The sequence below is a fragment of the Hydractinia symbiolongicarpus genome, chromosome 5, assembly GCF_029227915.1.
Source record: "Hydractinia symbiolongicarpus strain clone_291-10 chromosome 5, HSymV2.1, whole genome shotgun sequence".
In the NCBI taxonomy this organism is placed as follows: Eukaryota; Metazoa; Cnidaria; class Hydrozoa; order Anthoathecata; family Hydractiniidae; genus Hydractinia; species Hydractinia symbiolongicarpus.
Genome location: NC_079879.1, coordinates 3,327,865 through 3,347,145, shown reverse-complemented (window position 1 = coordinate 3,347,145; position 19,281 = coordinate 3,327,865). Strand labels below are relative to the sequence as shown.

At 31.8% G+C, this 19,281-nt stretch overlaps 2 protein-coding genes across 2 annotated transcripts; one reads left to right on the top strand and one right to left on the bottom strand.

The window, feature by feature from the left end:
* Positions 1-118: 118 nt before the first annotated feature.
* LOC130644216 (BRCA2 and CDKN1A-interacting protein-like) lies at positions 119-5,419 on the bottom strand. The gene is made up of 8 exons (XM_057449729.1): positions 5,250-5,419; positions 5,103-5,177; positions 1,744-1,824; positions 1,590-1,655; positions 1,313-1,491; positions 1,207-1,234; positions 817-987; positions 119-291 (listed from the first exon to the last, which is right to left on the bottom strand). Exons 1-8 carry the CDS (start codon positions 5,388-5,390, stop codon positions 124-126), a joined length of 909 nt encoding a protein of 302 aa, XP_057305712.1. The 5' UTR covers positions 5,391-5,419; the 3' UTR covers positions 119-123.
* Positions 5,420-9,711: 4,292 nt separating this feature from the next.
* LOC130644210 (cholesterol oxidase-like) lies at positions 9,712-18,508 on the top strand. Its single transcript, XM_057449723.1, has 9 exons — positions 9,712-9,870; positions 11,055-11,174; positions 14,302-14,530; positions 15,002-15,501; positions 15,614-15,839; positions 15,951-16,228; positions 16,464-16,785; positions 17,049-17,209; positions 17,458-18,508. Exons 2-9 carry the CDS (start codon positions 11,130-11,132, stop codon positions 17,494-17,496), a joined length of 1,800 nt encoding a protein of 599 aa, XP_057305706.1. The 5' UTR covers positions 9,712-9,870; positions 11,055-11,129; the 3' UTR covers positions 17,497-18,508.
* Positions 18,509-19,281: the final 773 nt, after the last annotated feature.

Here is a 19,281-nt window from a genome sequence, read left to right as displayed (position 1 = left end):
TAATGAAAAATATATTTAGGTCCCTTCTTCTTTCACACAACTTCTGATGAAGTTGTTATTAATAATAAAGACTTGACACTGTATGAAGCACAAATTTACATATCAATACATAAGTATATCTAATTAATCAACCATCTTCTCAATTTCAGTCAATACATTTTTCCATTTTGTTGTTGGAATAAGCATAACAGTCCTATAAGAATTCATTGTCTGATCTTCGAAATTCCAACTGCCTCCGACTGCAAGACCAGTTGCTTCTGTAACATTGTAACTAAAACTCAGTTCGGACTCCTAAAAAAAATAAGAAAATTAATTAATACAGACATCAACTTAAAATTGCTAAACTCCAGTTGGTATATAATAAATTTTTATACGTTTTCAAACTTATTTGACAATCAAAGTTCAAATAGTACATGACAACAAACATGTAATGGTAGTTTCTTCTAAATGCAAGTAAATCATCAGAAAAAGAAAAATAGACAATTGAACAAAACTTTTTTTTCCATACAAAATTTACTCAGGAGATATCTCTTGTGTACATTTAAATTTTTTTTTAAACAACATAATTTTAAAAAACTACTTTAATAACACAGTATTGTGAAAATAAACAAAAAAAACATTTTAAAACCAAAAAAGAAAATTTTATAACAATTTTCTTGCAAGTTGCATTCATGTGTGCAATGGATGTTTCAGTGTGATAAATTACCCTTACTGAAGAATTGCATGCAAGCGGTCTGAATGATTCAGTGTAATATATTAAGATCAGAATTTTTTTTCACACAACAGTGGGATTAAAACATTGAATTAATAGTTAACCTTAAAAAACAGTTCATCCTCAAAATTTGTATATTCCACTTCCGAATTATTCTCTTGTTTCTTTTTTTTCTTGGCTTTACTACCTTCACCTTCTTTTTTCTGAGGTTCTATTGAAGAAGGTTTTAATGTTTTTGATAACAACATTAAATAATCGAAATCGTGCAGCTTGTCCTAAAAAATAAATCAATTATATTTCGAACTTCATAATACATTATTGTAAAATACAATTATTTTAAAAAAAAACTAACAAAATTTTTACATATTTTTCTCCTTCAATGCACTGTTCAAGGGTGGGATCAAATGGGGGAAACGGATACAAGTGGGTAGGCATTTGTTACGTTTTTAATGCTATATTAAATACTATTTTTTTTTTACAAAGCAAATCTATACCTCAGATTTTGCTTGCTCTACTTCCTCCCTAAAACAAAACATAAGACACCTTTATACCATATCTATTTCCATACATACAACTTAAAAAACAACCATTACCACCTACCAAATGGAGTTATGAAATGGAACAGCAATCTGTGAAGGAATATTGATAAACCTTTCGTTGACAATAAAGCCAATATTTTTCTCGTTAAATAATTTCTTCAGTTTGGTTGACAACTCATGAGAGGAAGATTTACATTTTGATAGTAATTCTTTTTTAAGTTCCTTTATGCATGTCTTTTCCTTTAAAGCAAAAAAGAGCCCAGTATAATTTTTTTACTTTGTTATAAAAAAATAATAAATAAACAAAAACAAAGAAGAATTAAACGGGTAAATCTTACTTTGTACTTTTTTAAACTAAGCACAGAAACGATACCATAAATTTCATCTTCTTCATCATCAACGATCTAAGATAAAAACAATTTAAACAAACACTTACAACTCCTCTCATTTATATTATCGTATAAATTAAAACAAATAAGAAAATTTGGTTACTTTTATTGTACTGCCAATCGAGGACTGTGAAATAATAATATCAGTTAATTCTGAAATATCTAAGTGCAACGTGAGAAACACCTAAAACAAAAAAAATAGACACTTAGTTCAAATAAAATTTGTTACATAATTTTTTGTTACTCTTTTTTGGCACTGATTTTTTTAAAAGTTTACAGCAGTTCATCAAAAAAGCTAGTCGACAAATACCATTTGTCTGTACAAGTCTCTCCACCTAAAAATGTTACTATGGTAACATAATAATTTCAATCAATAAATTTCAGTTGCAATTTAAAAGCATAACTAAAATTTTTCTTAGGCTGTCTACAATAAGAAATTAGCAATGGATCTCAAAAGTAACATTATTAAAGGGAACCCGAGGTATAAAATGATGTTGGACTTATATTATAGAGCTTAAAAAGTCTTTTTAAATTTTTTAAAAAGCTCTTTTCGTTCTCAAGATATTCACATTTAAAGAATTTCAGATTTGATTATGCTGCATGAATTATGATGTTATATTTCAGTAATAGCAAATTTTGACAATTCCTTTCATCAGTGAATTTAGACCTGTTAAGGGATGTGCATTCAAACTTTATCGATGCATAGATATTATTGATTAACATAATCTTTTTGCCAAAAAGACACTCGCTTGCTCGTCCCAGGCCCTTCATTTTTTGCTGAGGAACTCATAACTTGGGATCTGCATGTTGGTTTACAATCAAATTTTGTGAGTAAACATATAGGGCTTATACAAGCTTACCCACAAAATTTGATTGCAAACCAAGTTTGTATTTTTGCAACACGCACGCAGTTAATATATTTTTTGCAAAGGAAAAATAATAATAATTTGCCTCACTATAAAAAATGTTTGGATGAACTTGTTCTCTTGTTTTGAATTATTAAAATAACTAGCTTTCAAGGTAAAAAGATTAAAATACTTGCATGCTCGAAAACTTGTTTTTAAAACTTATGCAGTGAGAATATTTCTTGTGCTGTTTTAAAAGTTATACAGAATATACTTGTGCTGTTTTGAAATTTACATAGCAAGTTATTCTTCTCCCATTGAAATAATAAAAATAACATAAAATTGATTTTAATAAAAAAAAATTAGTGTTCTTTAATGTTTTTTGCATTGTCTTATATCTAAATTTAAGTGCAAAATCTTTTTCAGACTATAGTTTAGTTGACAATAAAGTCTTACACAGCATTAAAATTATTTAAAAATTCATAACGGAGGAGGGTGTTACAACAAGCTACAGTACTGTAAAAGGTATCTTAACATCGCGATCCTCTATCGTGCGCGACGTGAACGATACGCAATAGCTTTTTGAGCATATTTTTGTCTCGATAGATGTGAATCATATCGCGTCTATCAGGATGTTGCGATAGGCTCGATCTATCGCATAGTATTACTCGATGATGTAAATTTCTTTATAATACTTATTTTAAATTAAATACTGAACTTCAAACAAAACAAAACAATGCTTAAAAGAGTTTCTTTTTTTTCTATGATAATTTAGGAATAATAATTCTTGTGTGAATAAAGTTAAACAAAGTTGCCTGACTTTCGACGAAAGTAATAAAAAGTAAATTAAATATTTTCTTTGCTGGGTTTATCTGGAGGCGTAAAACGTTGTTAGTTTACACACATTTTCATATAAGAATCATTGTTTTTTTTTGTTAAATCGACATTTCGAGCCTTGAATAATTCTTAAGATTCTTAAAATGCGATCTAAAAAAGCTTTTCCATCGCCGTTCTTCTTGTATAACTTTCAAAACAGCACAAGAAATATTCTTGCTGCATCTATAAAAAACAAGTTTTTGAGCATTCAAGTATTTTTATCTTTTCACCTTCACAGCTAATTCAAAACAAGAGAACAAATTTACCCAAAAAATTTTTAGTGAGACAAATTATTACTATTTTTCCCTTCGCAACAAAAAAATATTAACTGCGTACGTGATGCAATAATACATGAAAAAAAATGCTTGTCGTAACACCCTTCTCCGTTGTATTGAAGAATTAAACTTTTTATTTAATTCTAGCGCAATCAATATTATTTAAACTTATTATTTAATTTTCATAAAGTAAAGTTTATATTCTTATATAAAAGACGCAGTTACAGTCTTTATTATAATAAACGAACTTCGTATAAGCAACTTCTCATACAAACTTGTTTGAAACGATACAAACTACAAAAGAACTTTATTTTAAATGATACAAACTTTATACGAACTTGTAATTTTGATGATACGAAAAAGTTCGTATTAAAAATAAAACTATACGAAAGATTTAATAAATGGATAGGAAGTTTTTGATACAAATTATACGAATTAAGTATGAACATTTTGAGACGATCTATTTATTTTTTTTCTTTACGCTGTGATTTGAGAACAATATAATAAAATTATTTCTTTCGAGATTATCGTTTAATTTATTTATTTTCTTTGCGCTACAATTTAATAAGAACAGATATTTAATTACTTTTAACACATCACAATGTATTGAGACTGCCTATCGAGGAAGCGCAATAAGGCTTCACGTGATAGAAATTTAGGAGCTAGAAAAGCTATCGCGTATCGATCGCGCCGCGCACGATACGCGATCCTCGATGTTAAGATACCTTTATACAGTACTGTACATATTTAGCTATTTTTGTGATTACAAAATTAGTGCATCGCGCATTTTAGTTTCATCGCAACAAATTACCATGAACAAAGAATTAACTGCAAGTGGCCTTAACTTCGTTTAGTATAATTGTAGATTGACATTTAACCAACAAAATATATCATCATTGATTATCTTCTAAGCTCACTATATTTTCACGAAAAGGGATGAGAAAATGTTTTTTTATAAAAAATTTCTTTAAAACTTTTTGCTTCATATCATTATTTTTTTGTTTTCGTGAAAATAAGGGTCGGTCGGGCCCATAGAACAACTAATTAAGTTGGAGTTGCCTAAATGATGTGTGCAAATCTGATTATTTACATGATTTGCAGAACACTTTTTTGTAAAAATGATTGCCAAGAAATTAAAATAAGCAAAACCCTTTTTATAGTAAAACAAAGCTCTTCTAGAGATTGTCTGTTGACTGTCTTGTCTATATGACAAATCAAAAAAGCAGCCACAAGAATGCTCTTTAAGCCACTGTATTGTTATTTCTCCTACCAGCATTAGTTAATGTACATAAATGGAAATTCTAAAAAAACATAGAGCAAACTCAGACTAAGTAAGCCAGAACTATATTTATAGAATTATTCATAGTGCCTAGTGAAAACCATATTAAAAAAGATTACTTATTGACTTATTCCAGTTAAAAATTGCTGGAATTTTCAATTAAAACCTTTTTGCAAAAAAAACTTACCCTTAAAAGAAGTTGCTTTATTCCATGGAAATCATTATCCACTGGAGTTTGTGCTTCAAATTCAACATTAATGTTCTGTAAAACAAAACAAAAATCTCATTAATGCAATGAGTAGTAGCTAAAAGAAAACAAGAAACTAAATTTTACCTCAACGCTATCTGTGTCCTCATCACTTGAAGCATTTTCTTCACTGTCACTGGAGCTTTCTTCATTGGAATCATTGTTTGTTAACGTGGCAGTAGCAGCTGCTGCTCTTCTCTTTTTCTTTTTCTTATCTTGCAAGTTCATACTTCTTAAATGTTTAGAAACAAAAACAGATATTTGGTGGGGTTAGTAAAAGGGTTAAGAAAGATTTGTAAAAATGCCAAAAGAGAAAGATTTGATATTTCTGGTGTAACAGCCACAAGGAAGTTAACAAGTTTTTTGTGAAAATTTATTTTAAGAAAAAATTGTCTTCTGTCCCCTTACTAATTTTTCCCAAAGGTAAGGGACCGTCTCCACTATTGTTTCACATTTTGTACAAATTGAAACGATCATGATCGTTTCAAGATCAACAGTTTTTTAAACTCATTTACAAATCGTTTCATGAAACAAATGTGAAGCGATTTAAAACAATTATTTTTGAAACGATCCTGGAGGCAATCTCCAAGAATAAACATCATTATTACACATTTTTAAGCAATAATTGCAGCAGTAGTGTGTTTGTAAACAAATGTCATGTTCATGTCTTGGATTTCTGGCAAAAATGACTTGTTTTATCAGATTAAATTTTTCCGTAGAATTTTCAATTCAATTTCCAAAACCAGCACCATTTTCTCCAGTTCTTTCCAACAAACAAACCTGTTTTTTTTATAAACTAAATGGGCCAGTTGGAGGACTTATTTTCAATGGTGTGAAACTTTAGTGTATAGTTGGAAAAATATTAGGGTTCGAAATAGAAAAGTAAAGTTGGTTCGCAAAAATTTTGGCACATAGTAATGAAGTAAACCAGCATTTAGCCTGGGAACACCGTAGATCAATTATTATTGGCTTGTTCATTAGTACAGGGTTTCCACCGAAAATATGGTATCAAATTTCCTGACTTTCCGACTTTTTGAGGTCAAATTTCCTGACTTTCCCTGACTTTTTCAAGAAATTGTACAGCCAAACAGAATAACAAATTAACTAAAACCGTTTAAACCATATTTGTCACAACATAACTTACAAGAGCTTTAATCCATATAATATATAACATGATCAAGAGTATGTTAGATCCACTGAATGACTAACAGAGCCTGTCAGTAAAGTTCTATCAGTCTAAGTCAAGTTAAAAGACAAAAAAATCCCTGACTTTTCCCTGACTTTCCCCAAAAATGGGTCTTTTTTCCTGACTTTCCCTGGCCACAGATAAAATTTTTGTGACCTGTGAGCTTTTACTTTTTTCTGCGTTATTAATTTTTTTTGTTGGAGACGAGTGGGGGACATTAAACTTGTGAACTTCAAATACGAGAACTGAGCGTCTGAACTAGCGACTCTCTAACTTCGATAGCCGAAATAATGTTGCAAAAAAAGAAATGTTTATTTTTATAGCACGCTGTAAGAAAATATTGAAAATGTAATAATTGTTTCAGAGGTTCATCTTAACCAGTTTTCGTGAACATTACAACGCAAGTTAAATAGAGTATACTGATTAAAGTTGTTTTCACAAAAAATATTTTTGTTTCAAAATGCATCTAAAAAAGCATTTTTATCGCCGTTCTTCCTTCTTAAAATTTTAAAATGCGATCTAACGAAGCTTTTTTATCGTCGTTTTCGTTCTTAAATTTTTAAAACGCAATCTAAAAAACATTTCTCTCACCGTTTTTTGTTCTTAAACTTTTAAAATGCGATCTAACAAAGCTTTTCTATCGCCATTTTTTGTTTTTAAAATGCAATCTAAAAAAGCATTTCTATTGCCGCATTTCGTTCTTAAATTTTTAAAATGCGATCTGAAAAAACATTTCTATCGCCAAATTTCATTCTTAAACTTTCAAAATGCGATCTCAAAAAGCTTTTCTATCGCCGTTCTTAAATTTTTAAAACGCGATCTAAAAAAACATTTCTCAGGTGTGTTTTTGGGTGTGCTGCACTGGTTAACTTCTTATAAAATTTGTCAATTTGCAGGTGCTATCAATAGCACGCCTAAGCCATTTTGCGTGTGTGTGGAGGTGTGCGCGTGCTATTGCACGCCTCTCCTGAAAAGGCCTGATTTCTATCGCCGCATTTCGTTCTTAGACTTTTAAAATGCGATCTCAAAAAGCTTTTCTATCGCCGTTCTTCGTTTCTAAACTTTTAAAACGCGATCTCAAAAGGCTTTTCTATCGCCGTTCTTCGTTCTTATATATTTAAAAAATGCGATTTAACGAAGCTTTTTTATCGTCGTTTCATCATCATCATCATCATCATTCTCGGCTTAACGTCCGTTTTCCATGCTAGCATGGGTTGAACGGGGTATATTAATGACCCTCTTCCAATCTGATCTAGACTGTGTTAAATCTAAACTCAACTTCCTCTGTATCAAGTCTGTCCTTATAACCTCCTGCCAAGTCTTTCTCGGTCTGCCTCTAGGCTTTGCCCCAGGAACTATCAAGTCTCTACACTTTCTTACCCAATTATCCTCCTCCATTCTTTCCAAGTGCCCCAGCCAATTCAATCTTCTTATCTGGATAACATCTTTAATTCTATGCTTTCTATGCTCTAATTCTCTGCTTCTTAGCTCAACTGAACTCTTTCTGTCTCTCAGACTGGCGTTGCACATGCACCTAACCATTCTCATATCATTCCTTTCTAAACGGTCAAGATCTTCCTGCTTCACTGCCCATGTCTCACTACCATACAACATAACACTTCTTACACAGGCCTCATACAACCTACCTTTTGCCTCAATTGACAGGACTCTGCTGGTCAACAAAGGAAGTAACTCTCTGAACTTTTTCCAAGCAGAACCTATCCTGCAAGTAATTAAATTTTTAAAATGCAATCTAAAAAACATTTATATCACCGTTTTTTGTTCTTAAACTTTTTAAATGCGATCTAAAAAACATTTCTATTGTCGCTTTTAGTTTTTAAATTTTTAAAACGCAATCTAAAAAAGCATTTCATTTTCTTCGCAAAGTGATTTGCTTAAATTTCATCTCAATTCGCAAATTGCGAATTGCGAACTGCTAATTCAAAACCTGAATGTATATAACTGCTAATACCACAAACAAAGCAAAACCAGCCAAAACGAGCAAAAAACATACCAAAAATTCAAAAAAAAGAAGCCAAATTGTATGATTTTGTTGGGTGCCATATGAATTCCTATGCAAACCTTGTAAGAAAGAACTGAACAATAGATTGTAATAAAAATCAAGTAGGTGAAGTAAGGTCTTTTTTATGTTGAAAATTTAAAAAAAATTATTTTTACTAAGAAATGTTTTTATATGTTTTTAAAAGCTTTTTGTGACTTCTTAGTTTAGATTGTTATACTATTTTGTGCTTCTATTATTATTGTTACTAAATTCATCGCAATTATGCAAACAAGTGTGCCGACTCTCCCCAAACACCGCAAAAACCACGGGGCTGTTTGACGAATTTTGTCGTTTTAGAAAAAACTCAAAATTTTGCCTGAAAAAACCTGAGTCAACCCAAAAAAAATTTTTTTAAACATTTTTTTTCATGAATATATCATTTATTCTTTTAATGTTGAGCATTGGTAGTGAAAGATTGTTTTTTATATCATTCATTCGATAAATAGCTGTAATAAAATCCCACAAATAATAAACTGTAAGTAAACGACAACAAAATAGCACATCTTCTAGACAAAATTAAAAATGAGAACAATGAGCTTAGCTCGCGTTGCATTACGGGTGCTTTTGGATGGGTCCAGGCTTTTCCAGTCTGTTACAGATGAAAACCCTGGGAAAAAAACTAAAAAACTCCTGCGGACTCTCACATAGCTATACAGCGTTTTTAGCCAGTCGGCCCCCCCTGTTTATACAATCGTTAACAAAATTCAAAGTTAGTGCTTTTATTTTTGTCACTGAATTTGATGACGTCATCACCAAAAATGCTGACGTCATCAATTTTTTTTCATCAAATTGTTCAATAATATCTTAGTTTCAAGTGCAACGGACAACACAATTGTAGGAATCACAGAGAGGGGGGATCCAATCACCTTCCCTCCCCCCCAGCATTGTGGAGCCCCTAAAAGGCCTAGCGGGAATAGGGTTAGCTAAGTATGTAAATTATCACACATGCAGTTGTAATGTCAGCGTTTTATCCAGTGCGCACTACTAACAGCCTAACGTCACCAGAAACTTGAAATAGTTTCTTGACTAAAAGGGGAAAAAATGTCTGAAACGACCAGGTCCGAGGCTGGCCGTTTTGCAAAGGTATTTTATAAGACAACGAAGTGCCTGAAACGACCACTTTTTTAAATCCCTAGAGGAGCTCGTCCCACAGGTTTGACTGAGGAAGGAATTCAGCGAAGGAAACAACACGCGCGCATCTGCCATTATGAATTGGTGTCTGATCCATTTTTGTCACGAATTATCGACAATTGAATGTTTTACTCGCGCAATTTTCTCGATAAAATCGATAATGTTTTATTATCGCCATATTTTATTTGTTAAATTTCGCTGGAAGGTTCAACCCAGATAGCTATATCAACACAACAATACACGGGCAGACAAACCAGACGATTTGTATTCATCATAAAGTCAAAAAGTCACTTGGAAATAGGTCATTAAATTCAAATAAAGATTTGAAGGTAATATGCAAACAAACTTTGCGTTTTTACAATATATACTTGTTGTTCTTTGTGATTTATGGCATAGAAAGTATAGTTCGTTTCCAAATTTTGCCAAAATAATGAATTTCCAGTGCTATTAGCCTGCTAGTCAGCTAGCTTACTATAGACCTGTTAGGTCAAACATATATTGCTCTCAGATATGTATGAGCGACACATATCTGAGAGCAACCTAGTGCTTACACACAGCAAAATCTTGCACAACTTTAATCCACCCTGTGTTCTTATTTCCAGCTTACAAAAATATAGCTACTAAAAGGTATTTGCTAGCTAGCTATTAACCTTTTAATGGTTAGCTCTTTTCGCTTTATTAATTACGTCATTAGAACCATATGGCTGACCACAGAAAACATTTAAAAAGGTCAATGGTCCTTTACATTTCACCTACTCTCTGCTTTTATTGTCATAGTCGTACTTTCACTTATTTATTATATTAGTGAGCCCTTGGTTAATTATTGTAATAATGGCTTCTTTTGTTTTGTTAAGGGTCTCTTATGATGTGAAATTCCACCCTTTTTAAGTTAAAAATGAAATTGCCAAAACGCTTGAGACTTGATTTTAAAGTTGTATAATCCTGGAACTACTTACCAAATAACTCACTAGATCCACTGGATGGTGTTTAATAGGCCAGCATTAGTAGTCATTTTAGAACTGAGGCAGGCAGTTTTCTTTGAAGTGACAGACATTTTTTTATCCAGCCTAAGAGTGTAATTTGTTGTTTGTCAGTGATTGGGATTTTTTAATGTTTCAATGAATAAACAATCTTCCATTCCTAAATAAATTTTTTTAAGTTCATAAATGCATTTTCATTGAGCAGAATAAAAGGAACTGCACATTATGTTTTAAAATTTGTTACACAAAACAATTAATCAATTTTTCTTGATCTGAAAGTGAATGAGTCAACAATAGAACAAAACTGTGCAATAAGCTTTTACACAGTTACAACATTTGTTAATCCACATTTAATGACACATTTTACATTTTTCTTACTTTTAGTCAAACTCACAACAAACTTTCTTTTTCCTGTATGTGTCATCTTTATGGAAATGAAATGTCTTGAATTTAAGTAAACATATTTCACAAACGACAGAGCATTTTTTTCTTCTTTAAAATTATGATAATAATTCTTCCTTTAATTTCTTTAGCATTTGTTTTACAATTTGTACAAAAATGAATGAAGGCAGTATTGCAAGTAGCTGTTGAAGCTTGAGTACTGAAGTATGGGAAATTGCTGTGGTAGTGACAGACCTTATATGCAGTATAAGGTATCAAAAACTTTGTATTTTTTAGATCTGTTTAACAAAATCTTTTTGTAATAAAGTCATACATATTGCAAAGAATCAATTTGGCACAAATTTTTGTACATTGTTGTTGTGTTTTTTTGTGTTTTTTTTTTTTGGGGGGGGGGGGGGGGGTTAAAGTTGGTTTTTAAAAACATTATACTTTAGCAGGTCTATTAATAAAAATATAACACCCAAGAAATAAATCGCTCCCCCAAGGTTACATTAATTGAAATTGGATGAGCAATCTAAATAAATACAATAAGTTTATAAACCCTTATATTTTATCACAAAGTCTTTTTTATCTATTTTATTTCATCTTTTTATATATATTTTGGTTGTTTTTTTACTGTATATAATAAGAAGAGAACATTGACTTCCATGTGAGATGAATTATTATTGCTCTTGGAATTGGGGGAGCAATTAATGGGTCAGCTAGTTTCTCATTTCTCAGAATTAGGTGATTCTTTGCGTGAGCAAGAGCAATTGCTTTCCCCTTATTGATAGGCCTGTTTAGCAACCTTTGCGGTAAATGTTTACTATCTTGATACATGACATTTTGTTGCATACAACTATTTAGTCATCAGAGCAAATCAACATTGCATGTGTAGAATGCTAATTTTGTGATCAAGGTACAATTTCTTATCTGTCCTCAGCCCACAAAAGAGTGATTTTATTGTGCATGAAAATTCAGGAATGAATTTAAGCACAAATCAGTGTCCTACCTGCCTGCGACTACAATCTTGTTATAATAACAAAGTTTACTATGCATGAACTTTGTTTACCTAAAGTTTGTTAAAGGTTAATCAATAATAAAAAAAAACACATAATAAATTTCTCCAATCTTAGACAATTTTGTTTGTGGAAGCAATCTTAAAATAAAGAAATTACAGAAAAAAGTGTAGTAACAAAATTTATTAAAATAAAAACCATGAAAATCATTACTTAAAATAATATTCCGTTATTGTGAACGAATTTTTTATCTTTTAATTTCTGATTTTTCTTCAAACAAAAACCACACCAGCACTTAAAATAATGTTTTTAAATCTGCCGATTTTTACTTTCAAAATCATACTTTCGTAACAAACAAGATGATCACACATGCTGGAAAGAATAACCGTTTTGGATCTATATTCTGAAGAAAATATCAACTAACTATTCAAAGCCAACATGTATACATCCTAACTAATCGACTGACTACTGATTTGGGATAAAAAATTATGTGGACTAATATATCATCAACATGACCCCTTTGTAGTTGGTAATCGCAAATTACAGCTAATACCTAGCCATGCAGTCCTTGACTTAATGCTGAAGTAAATGCAGAAGAGAAAAACAAAACAGGCTATATTTTGAAACTAGAATATGTTCTATGTCAATCTGAATGAAAAAGGAATTATTAGAAAACAAATTAAGAGTACCTAGAAATCTATATCACTTAAAAAACATTGTGATTAGTGGTTCAGCTAAAATAATAGGCCTGTACTTGATTTAAAAACTGTCCAAACTAAACTGATTATCGTTTTACAAATAACGTAAAAAAAACAATGTATTTAACAAACACTACCACATTGTTTCATTTAATTCTGAAGTTGTTAAGAAGTTAATTTTTTGATATCTATTGTAAACTTATTTTTTGACTTTATTATTTTGGTCAAATCATAGTCTCATTTTAACTAGTTAATATTGTAATACAATTTTATAAAGTGAGCTGCATTATGAATTTTGTTTTAATAATACTTTTTGTAATAAGAGAATGGATGTTCAAAATGTTTTAGAATGAAATATGATGCACTTTTTTTAATTTTTGCGTAATAGTAAAAAAAGCATATTTTTTTTCTTGAATACGAAAAATAGAATGGGGTGCTAAGAAAAATCAATGCATTTGATAAGTAAAAAACCCAACACCCATAAAATAGTTTAAGGCGAGTATGGAGGTGCACATATTCTGAAGAAGACTGCTATCATCAATACAAAATTTTAAACAATGTATAATATATTACCCGTATATGTCTGTGCGTCTTTCTGTTACGCAAAATGGTAGCTTAGCTGCGCAAGTAATGTGGCGCACGCGATACGGTATAAAAAGGGCAAGCCTCTGGATTTTTCCACAGGCTAACGACTAGTTTGATATAAAGCTCCAAGATTTTCCACAGGGGAATAATTTCCTGGAAATTTGACACTATCTTATTAACCATTTTACAGCAGCACATTGTAAATACTGATGTGTTGCTGATGTGTTGCGGATGTAGTTTAAGAAGCCAGATTGACATTAATAAAAATGCGCCCCCGTGGAATTTGTTATTATCTCAAAAAGAAGGTTAACAAATTATTTTGCTGTTTTTTAGATTTTGAAATAATCAAATATCAGAAATCAGCCATGTTTTGAATTATTTTACAAAAAGACGTGTATTATTAACTTTATTTTTTAAAATAAGTTTATTTGTACAATTTTATCTGTGTACAATTTTATCTGTGTACAATATCTACTGGATGATATTATCGAACAACTCTTTAACAGAGGGAAACATTGATTTTGTTTTTATCACAACAGAGTATTTAACCTAAAGTGCAGTATTTTGTGTACCATAACTCTTGGCGTATTGCTATGATTGTTTTAGTGTGGAAACCTGATTTTAACTTTTCACTTGCTTATATAAGAAAAATAATGATCTAATCATAGGATCGCAAACTTAACACTTGATTGTTTGAATGCTATTACTGTGTGATTTGAAGCAAGATTATTTTTTATGCCTTTCACTACCAACATTATTCTCTTCCTTTGAAAAATCATTAAAACAGGAATGTAACCTACATAAAACATTGAAGCTGGAATAAAAAAAAATTGTAAACGTTTGATAAAGATCATTATCGTTTGAATACGTGCTAATTTTCCACTTGTCTAAAACACACTTTGTGGCATGTTTTAGACATGCAATAATAATCATGCTTGAAGCAAGTGTAGCATGGTTGGAGGAATGTGTGTTTTCGATTGCAAGCTATTCCTGTCCAAGCCTGTGATTGACCAACATAACAACCATAAAAATGGATGTGTTGTCAAAATATAGTATCTGTAAGAATTCTTGCTTATTTTTCTTTGTTTTTTTTTTAGTATGCCCCAATTGCAAAGTCAATAAATCAACTCAAAGCACGCTATGATGTTATAGTAATAGGATCTGGCTATGGTGGTGCAGTTGCTGCTAGCCGTGCTGCTAGAGCTGGACAAAAAGTTTGTATTCTTGAAAAAGGACGAGAATGGCTTCCTGGCGATTTTCCAGAAACTATGGATGAAACTGTAAAAGAAATATGTTTGATAAAATATGAAGACAAAAAAGTGTTAGGTACTATACGCTATACTAATTAAAGAGAAGGTTGAATGCTATAGAAACTAAATCAAACACTACCCTGTAATGTTTGAATTAGGACAAGATTTAATTAAAGTTTCATAAAAATTGGTGGTGATTTAACTAATTTATTAAGTTTGCATCGTTTAAATTAGACATTTCAATTTCCATTTTGTGAATGCAATTTTTTAATAATATTGTCACAATGTCTTTTGAAGAGTAACAAATGCAAAGCTAAATTATTCATAATTTTGTTCTTTCCAAAAACGTATAGATAAAAAGTTTAGCACTGCTAGCACGTACCTTGTTATAAGGTGCAAGCAAATTTATTTTTTGAAAAAGAAATTCTCATGGTAGTATTCATAGACAGAAAGATGCAATGTCACATAAAGATTGTAATTTTAAAAATTAAGACCAATGCAATGTGTTTAAGGAGGAATTCTCAAAAAACGGTGTTATTTTTTTTAGGTCACCCGTCAAGTTTATATCAATTCAACATTACAAAAGATATTACAGTTATGACATCGTGTGGGTTGGGCGGTAGCTCCCTCACTGATGAAGGTGTTTCATTAGATTGTAAATCGAAAGTATTTTATGATCCAGTTTGGCCTCAGATATTTCGAGAAGACTTTGAAACCTTTAAAACAATTGACAGAAGTTGTGCACAAGAAATGCTAAGGCCTTGTCCTTACCCTGAGGAATATCCTCCATTAAAGCGTATGAATCAAATGAGAAGTGCAATCAATAGCATTAATATAATTGACGTAGAAGATATTCATGAGACATTTTACAGGACACCATTAAATATAAATTTTACAGACTTACCACAAAACCATGTTGGCGTGTCACAGCCGGCTTGTAATGGATGTGGGAATTGTTTGGCTGGCTGTAACACAGGAGCAAAGAATACGTTAGTGACAAATTATATTCAAGATGCAATCAACTATGGTGCTGAAGTTTTTGTTGGTGTACGTTTATTATTAAGTGGAAAACTTTTAATTTCATATGAATTTGTATTATATAGTTACTACATAAAGGCATTCTATTTTGTTTTTCTCGTATTTTCTGTGTTTTAAATAGGTTGAAGCGATTTCGTTACAAAAAGATTACGAGTCCTACCAATGGCAAGTGTCTTACCAACAAACTGGTGGAAGTGATAAATCCGAAAAAGTGGTTCAAGCAAGTTTCGTGTTTATATGTGCTGGACCATTAGGTTCGACTAAGATATTGATGCAGTCTCGTGAAAGAGAGTTTGAAGTCTCAGATCAGTTGGGAAAAAAGTTTTGTGGAAATGGTGGTCTATTCGGTAAATTTAAATTTATAATGTTGGTCGCAGAATTACAGTTTTTTTGTTATATTGTATTGTGATTTTTCCTCTCTTTAATGGATGTTTTTATAACTTTCTGTATCTGTATAGGTGTGAGTTTTCGTGGCAAAGAGCAATCATTCGCTACAGGTTTGAGAACTGGTATGTACAAACGTGGTAAACTGCCGAAAGGTGCTAGTCAACCTCCTGGCCCTGCAGTTTCCAGTTTTATCGACATAAGAAAAAAAAGAGGTGGCTTTATGCTACAAGATGTTACTGTTGCAGGAGCATTTCTGCCACCTTATGTTGTTGGATCTGCTCTTTCTTCTGGTGCTATGAGAAAACCTGACCCTTTCCCGCATGGCCAACAATGGATACAAATGCTTAAGGTTGGTGTTGTGTTTTTTATGTGGCAAATGTTATTTTAATCATTGCTAGATTACTTACCACAGTGTAACATTGATTTCTCGTTATTTCACACCTTAAATTACATCTACAAAAGGTTTATTTATAATAATCTTCTGTAAAAAGAGTTGCCGGCATATATAAATCGATTGCGAGCAATAAAAATCGCTTAACGAAAACCGGCTGTAAATTTCTATATCATTCCCTGTTTGTTTTTAGAGTATCGGTCAAAATGGGGTGGATAACACTCTTGGTCTATATTGCATGACTCCTGACGAAGCAGACGGTGAGGTAGCTTATGAGAAGGAGACTCGACAAGTGTATGTCAAGTGGAATAACGATCACCATCAACGCTTTTACTTCAGTGCCAGAACTGGTCTCGAAGAAGCAATTGGTAGTTTGGGAGGTAATATGGGATTGTCACCAAAATGGTCAGCTCAGTTAGGATCAGACGCTATAACCAAGCACCCTCTTGGTGGTTGCCCGATGGGAGAATCTGGTCATTATGGTGTGGTAGATCACATGGGACGTGTTTTTATAGGTGCAGTACTCCAGTTCAAGAATTTAGCTTTATTGAATGTGTAATGTAATACTAGACTCGAGGCGCATCTCAAAATCTTTTGAACGGTGTCGGTCCGGTCGGCTTACTAATGCTGCCATTGCTAACATTAATTTCGATAAATGCTATAAAAATACGAATGTTACAGCGAAAATATTGACGATGACTTTTGAACTGCCTAAGTTATTTTTTTTGTCTGTAATATAATCTATACCCATCAAATTTATTTCTTTGGTCGTTTCTAGGTAACACTGAAGACACGTATGACGGATTATTTGTGGTTGATTCATCGATCATTCCGTGCGCACTTGGTGCAAATCCTTCTTTCACAATCACCTGTTTAGCTGAAAGATGTATGCGTCTAATTGCCGAAAATGAAAGGTGGACCATAGATTACACACTAGGGGTGAGTGGAGTAACAATCTGTATACCTTTTTTATGCATGCACTTTCTGTACTGAAGATAATACATGTAGGTAATGTGGCATGTCACTATAATTAATGTAATTATGTGGTGTTTCTGTTCTCGAAAGTCTTCTTCTTTTTTTGACGAATGGCCAAGCAAATCAGAATGTGTTATATAAGTATGAAGATGACTAGGCCAATACTTATGTAGCATTTAATTTCCTTGTACTTATGCAGATTTATACTTTAGGTGAAAGGGAAAGGTGATCAAGCCAGTACAGCTTTGTAATAAAACGCGTAGTGTTATTTTTTATTATTATTATTATGAGCGGTGAATAATATACAGTTTTACTATGAAATATTTAAGTTTATTATTACTAAGTTTATAATTATGTATAAATCCTGTATGTTTGACCGCCATTGTCGATGCGGGCGAACAAGCCAGCATCTTGTGGTGTCATTTCAATATCATTGATGAAAAACGTCCATGCATTGGGTAAAATTGTGAATGATCGAAGCAAAGAAAACATATTAACTTTTTTTTATATCACGACAAGAATAATGTCCTTAAATTTCTCTGATGACTGCTGCGCATTCAACTCATTTTTAAATTGGATTTTGTTTTTTTTTTACGGTCAAACTAGATGTTAAGTAGATTTCTGGTAACTCGAACCATATCATCTCGAAGTATTCTCCTTTATTTTTCATATAAGAGCTTTTATCGTTTTAGAAGCATTCCTTAAACCTGGAATGTTTTCGAGTTATCAAGAATTTAGTCTACATCTGATCATGAAAGCGAAGGTTACATGATTTTTAATTTTTAATAAAACGGTCATTATTATCGAAGTGCACACCAATTTCATACTCATATTTCTTATACTTTTAATTCTATTCGTTTTTGATTTATATTAGTTGCTTTTAAGTTTTTAAGAAAAAACCTTATTTTCGTATAGCGTTTTTATCACTTTTTTATTACCTGTTAGATATATTACCAAATGTTTATTGATCTGTTTTTGCGAAACCAATTGAATCTGTGTGTGCACGTTGGTGAGTTACGAAACGATATCTAGTCCCAGTCCTTTTTAACACTTTACAAAAATATTTGCTATCTTTCTCACCACATTTAAGAAACGATAGTTTGCGTATGTTGTCGTAAAATGTGTAGATAACTTTCTTTGCGAGGCGTGATTTTGATTATCGACAGCTGTTATGTGTGTGATGTGCGTTACCGTATACACGCATAACTTTAGGTATGTTTCTTGTAAATTTTATTTCGCAAAAAAAAAAAAAATCCTTGCATACTGAAAGTCTCTTACCTTGCCTCCCTTGCCCTGTATTTTGTGATCAACGGAAAATATCCCTTGCCCCATCTGTTGCGATTACCGAAGAATATTTATTTTGTAATGAAAATTTTGTGTCTCTATTTTGACAAAGTGATAGACGGATGGAAGTTTTACAAACGGCTTATCTCTCACGACTTTTTTTTATCCAAAAAAGTGACAAATTTGTCCCATTTATACCTTGACATTTTAATGTCGCTATGTTCATATCCTCTTTTTGTCCAATTTGTTAATCTTCGTAAACTCTTTTCCAAAACTTTTAAAAAAAGATTCTTGCGCCGTTTTCGATATCAAAATACCTGAAAAAGCCCAGGGAACGAGATTACAAATTTACGTTACCATCAGGGAATTTTTATCACACTTCTGACTTGTTATTTCCTAGTGTTATTGGATATTAATGGATACGGCAAAACAATGAACGTGTTGTAATATTTTCTCTGTAATTTGGAAGCCACCGATATTACATAGGAGCAGCAGTCTCGTATTTTGTAGAAAATTATTAGTACCACTTTATTTTGTTAACTGTCCTTGTGAAAAAAATGTAAAAAATTATTATTTTTAATGTTTTTCCTGACAAGTTATTTCGCTCGCCCTAGGCTGACGCGGTTTAAAAAAGGCTGATAAAAGCATGGACCAAACGACTTTTGTCTACAAATTTACAGCTTGCATCATGGAATAATCCACGTCGAGTCACGCGACGATCCTAAAATATGGTAATGCTGACGTTAGCAAAA

Excerpts from the sequence above, each read along its gene's own strand:
- LOC130644216 (XM_057449729.1), bottom strand. The coding sequence starts at position 5,390 with ATGAACTTGCAAGATAAGAAAAAGAAAAAGAGAAGAGCAGCAGCTGCT. Across the intron at positions 5,178-5,249 it reads AGGACACAGATAGCGTTGAG|AACATTAATGTTGAATTTGA; the intron begins GTAAAATTTAGT and ends TTTGTTTTACAG. Across the intron at positions 1,492-1,589 it reads TTAGTTTAAAAAAGTACAAA|GAAAAGACATGCATAAAGGA; the intron begins GTAAGATTTACC and ends TTTGCTTTAAAG.
- LOC130644210 (XM_057449723.1), top strand. The coding sequence starts at position 11,130 with ATGGGAAATTGCTGTGGTAGTGACAGACCTTATATGCAGTATAAG. Across the intron at positions 16,786-17,048 it reads CATGGGACGTGTTTTTATAG|GTAACACTGAAGACACGTAT; the intron begins GTGCAGTACTCC and ends GGTCGTTTCTAG. Across the intron at positions 17,210-17,457 it reads CCATAGATTACACACTAGGG|GTGAAAGGGAAAGGTGATCA; the intron begins GTGAGTGGAGTA and ends TTTATACTTTAG.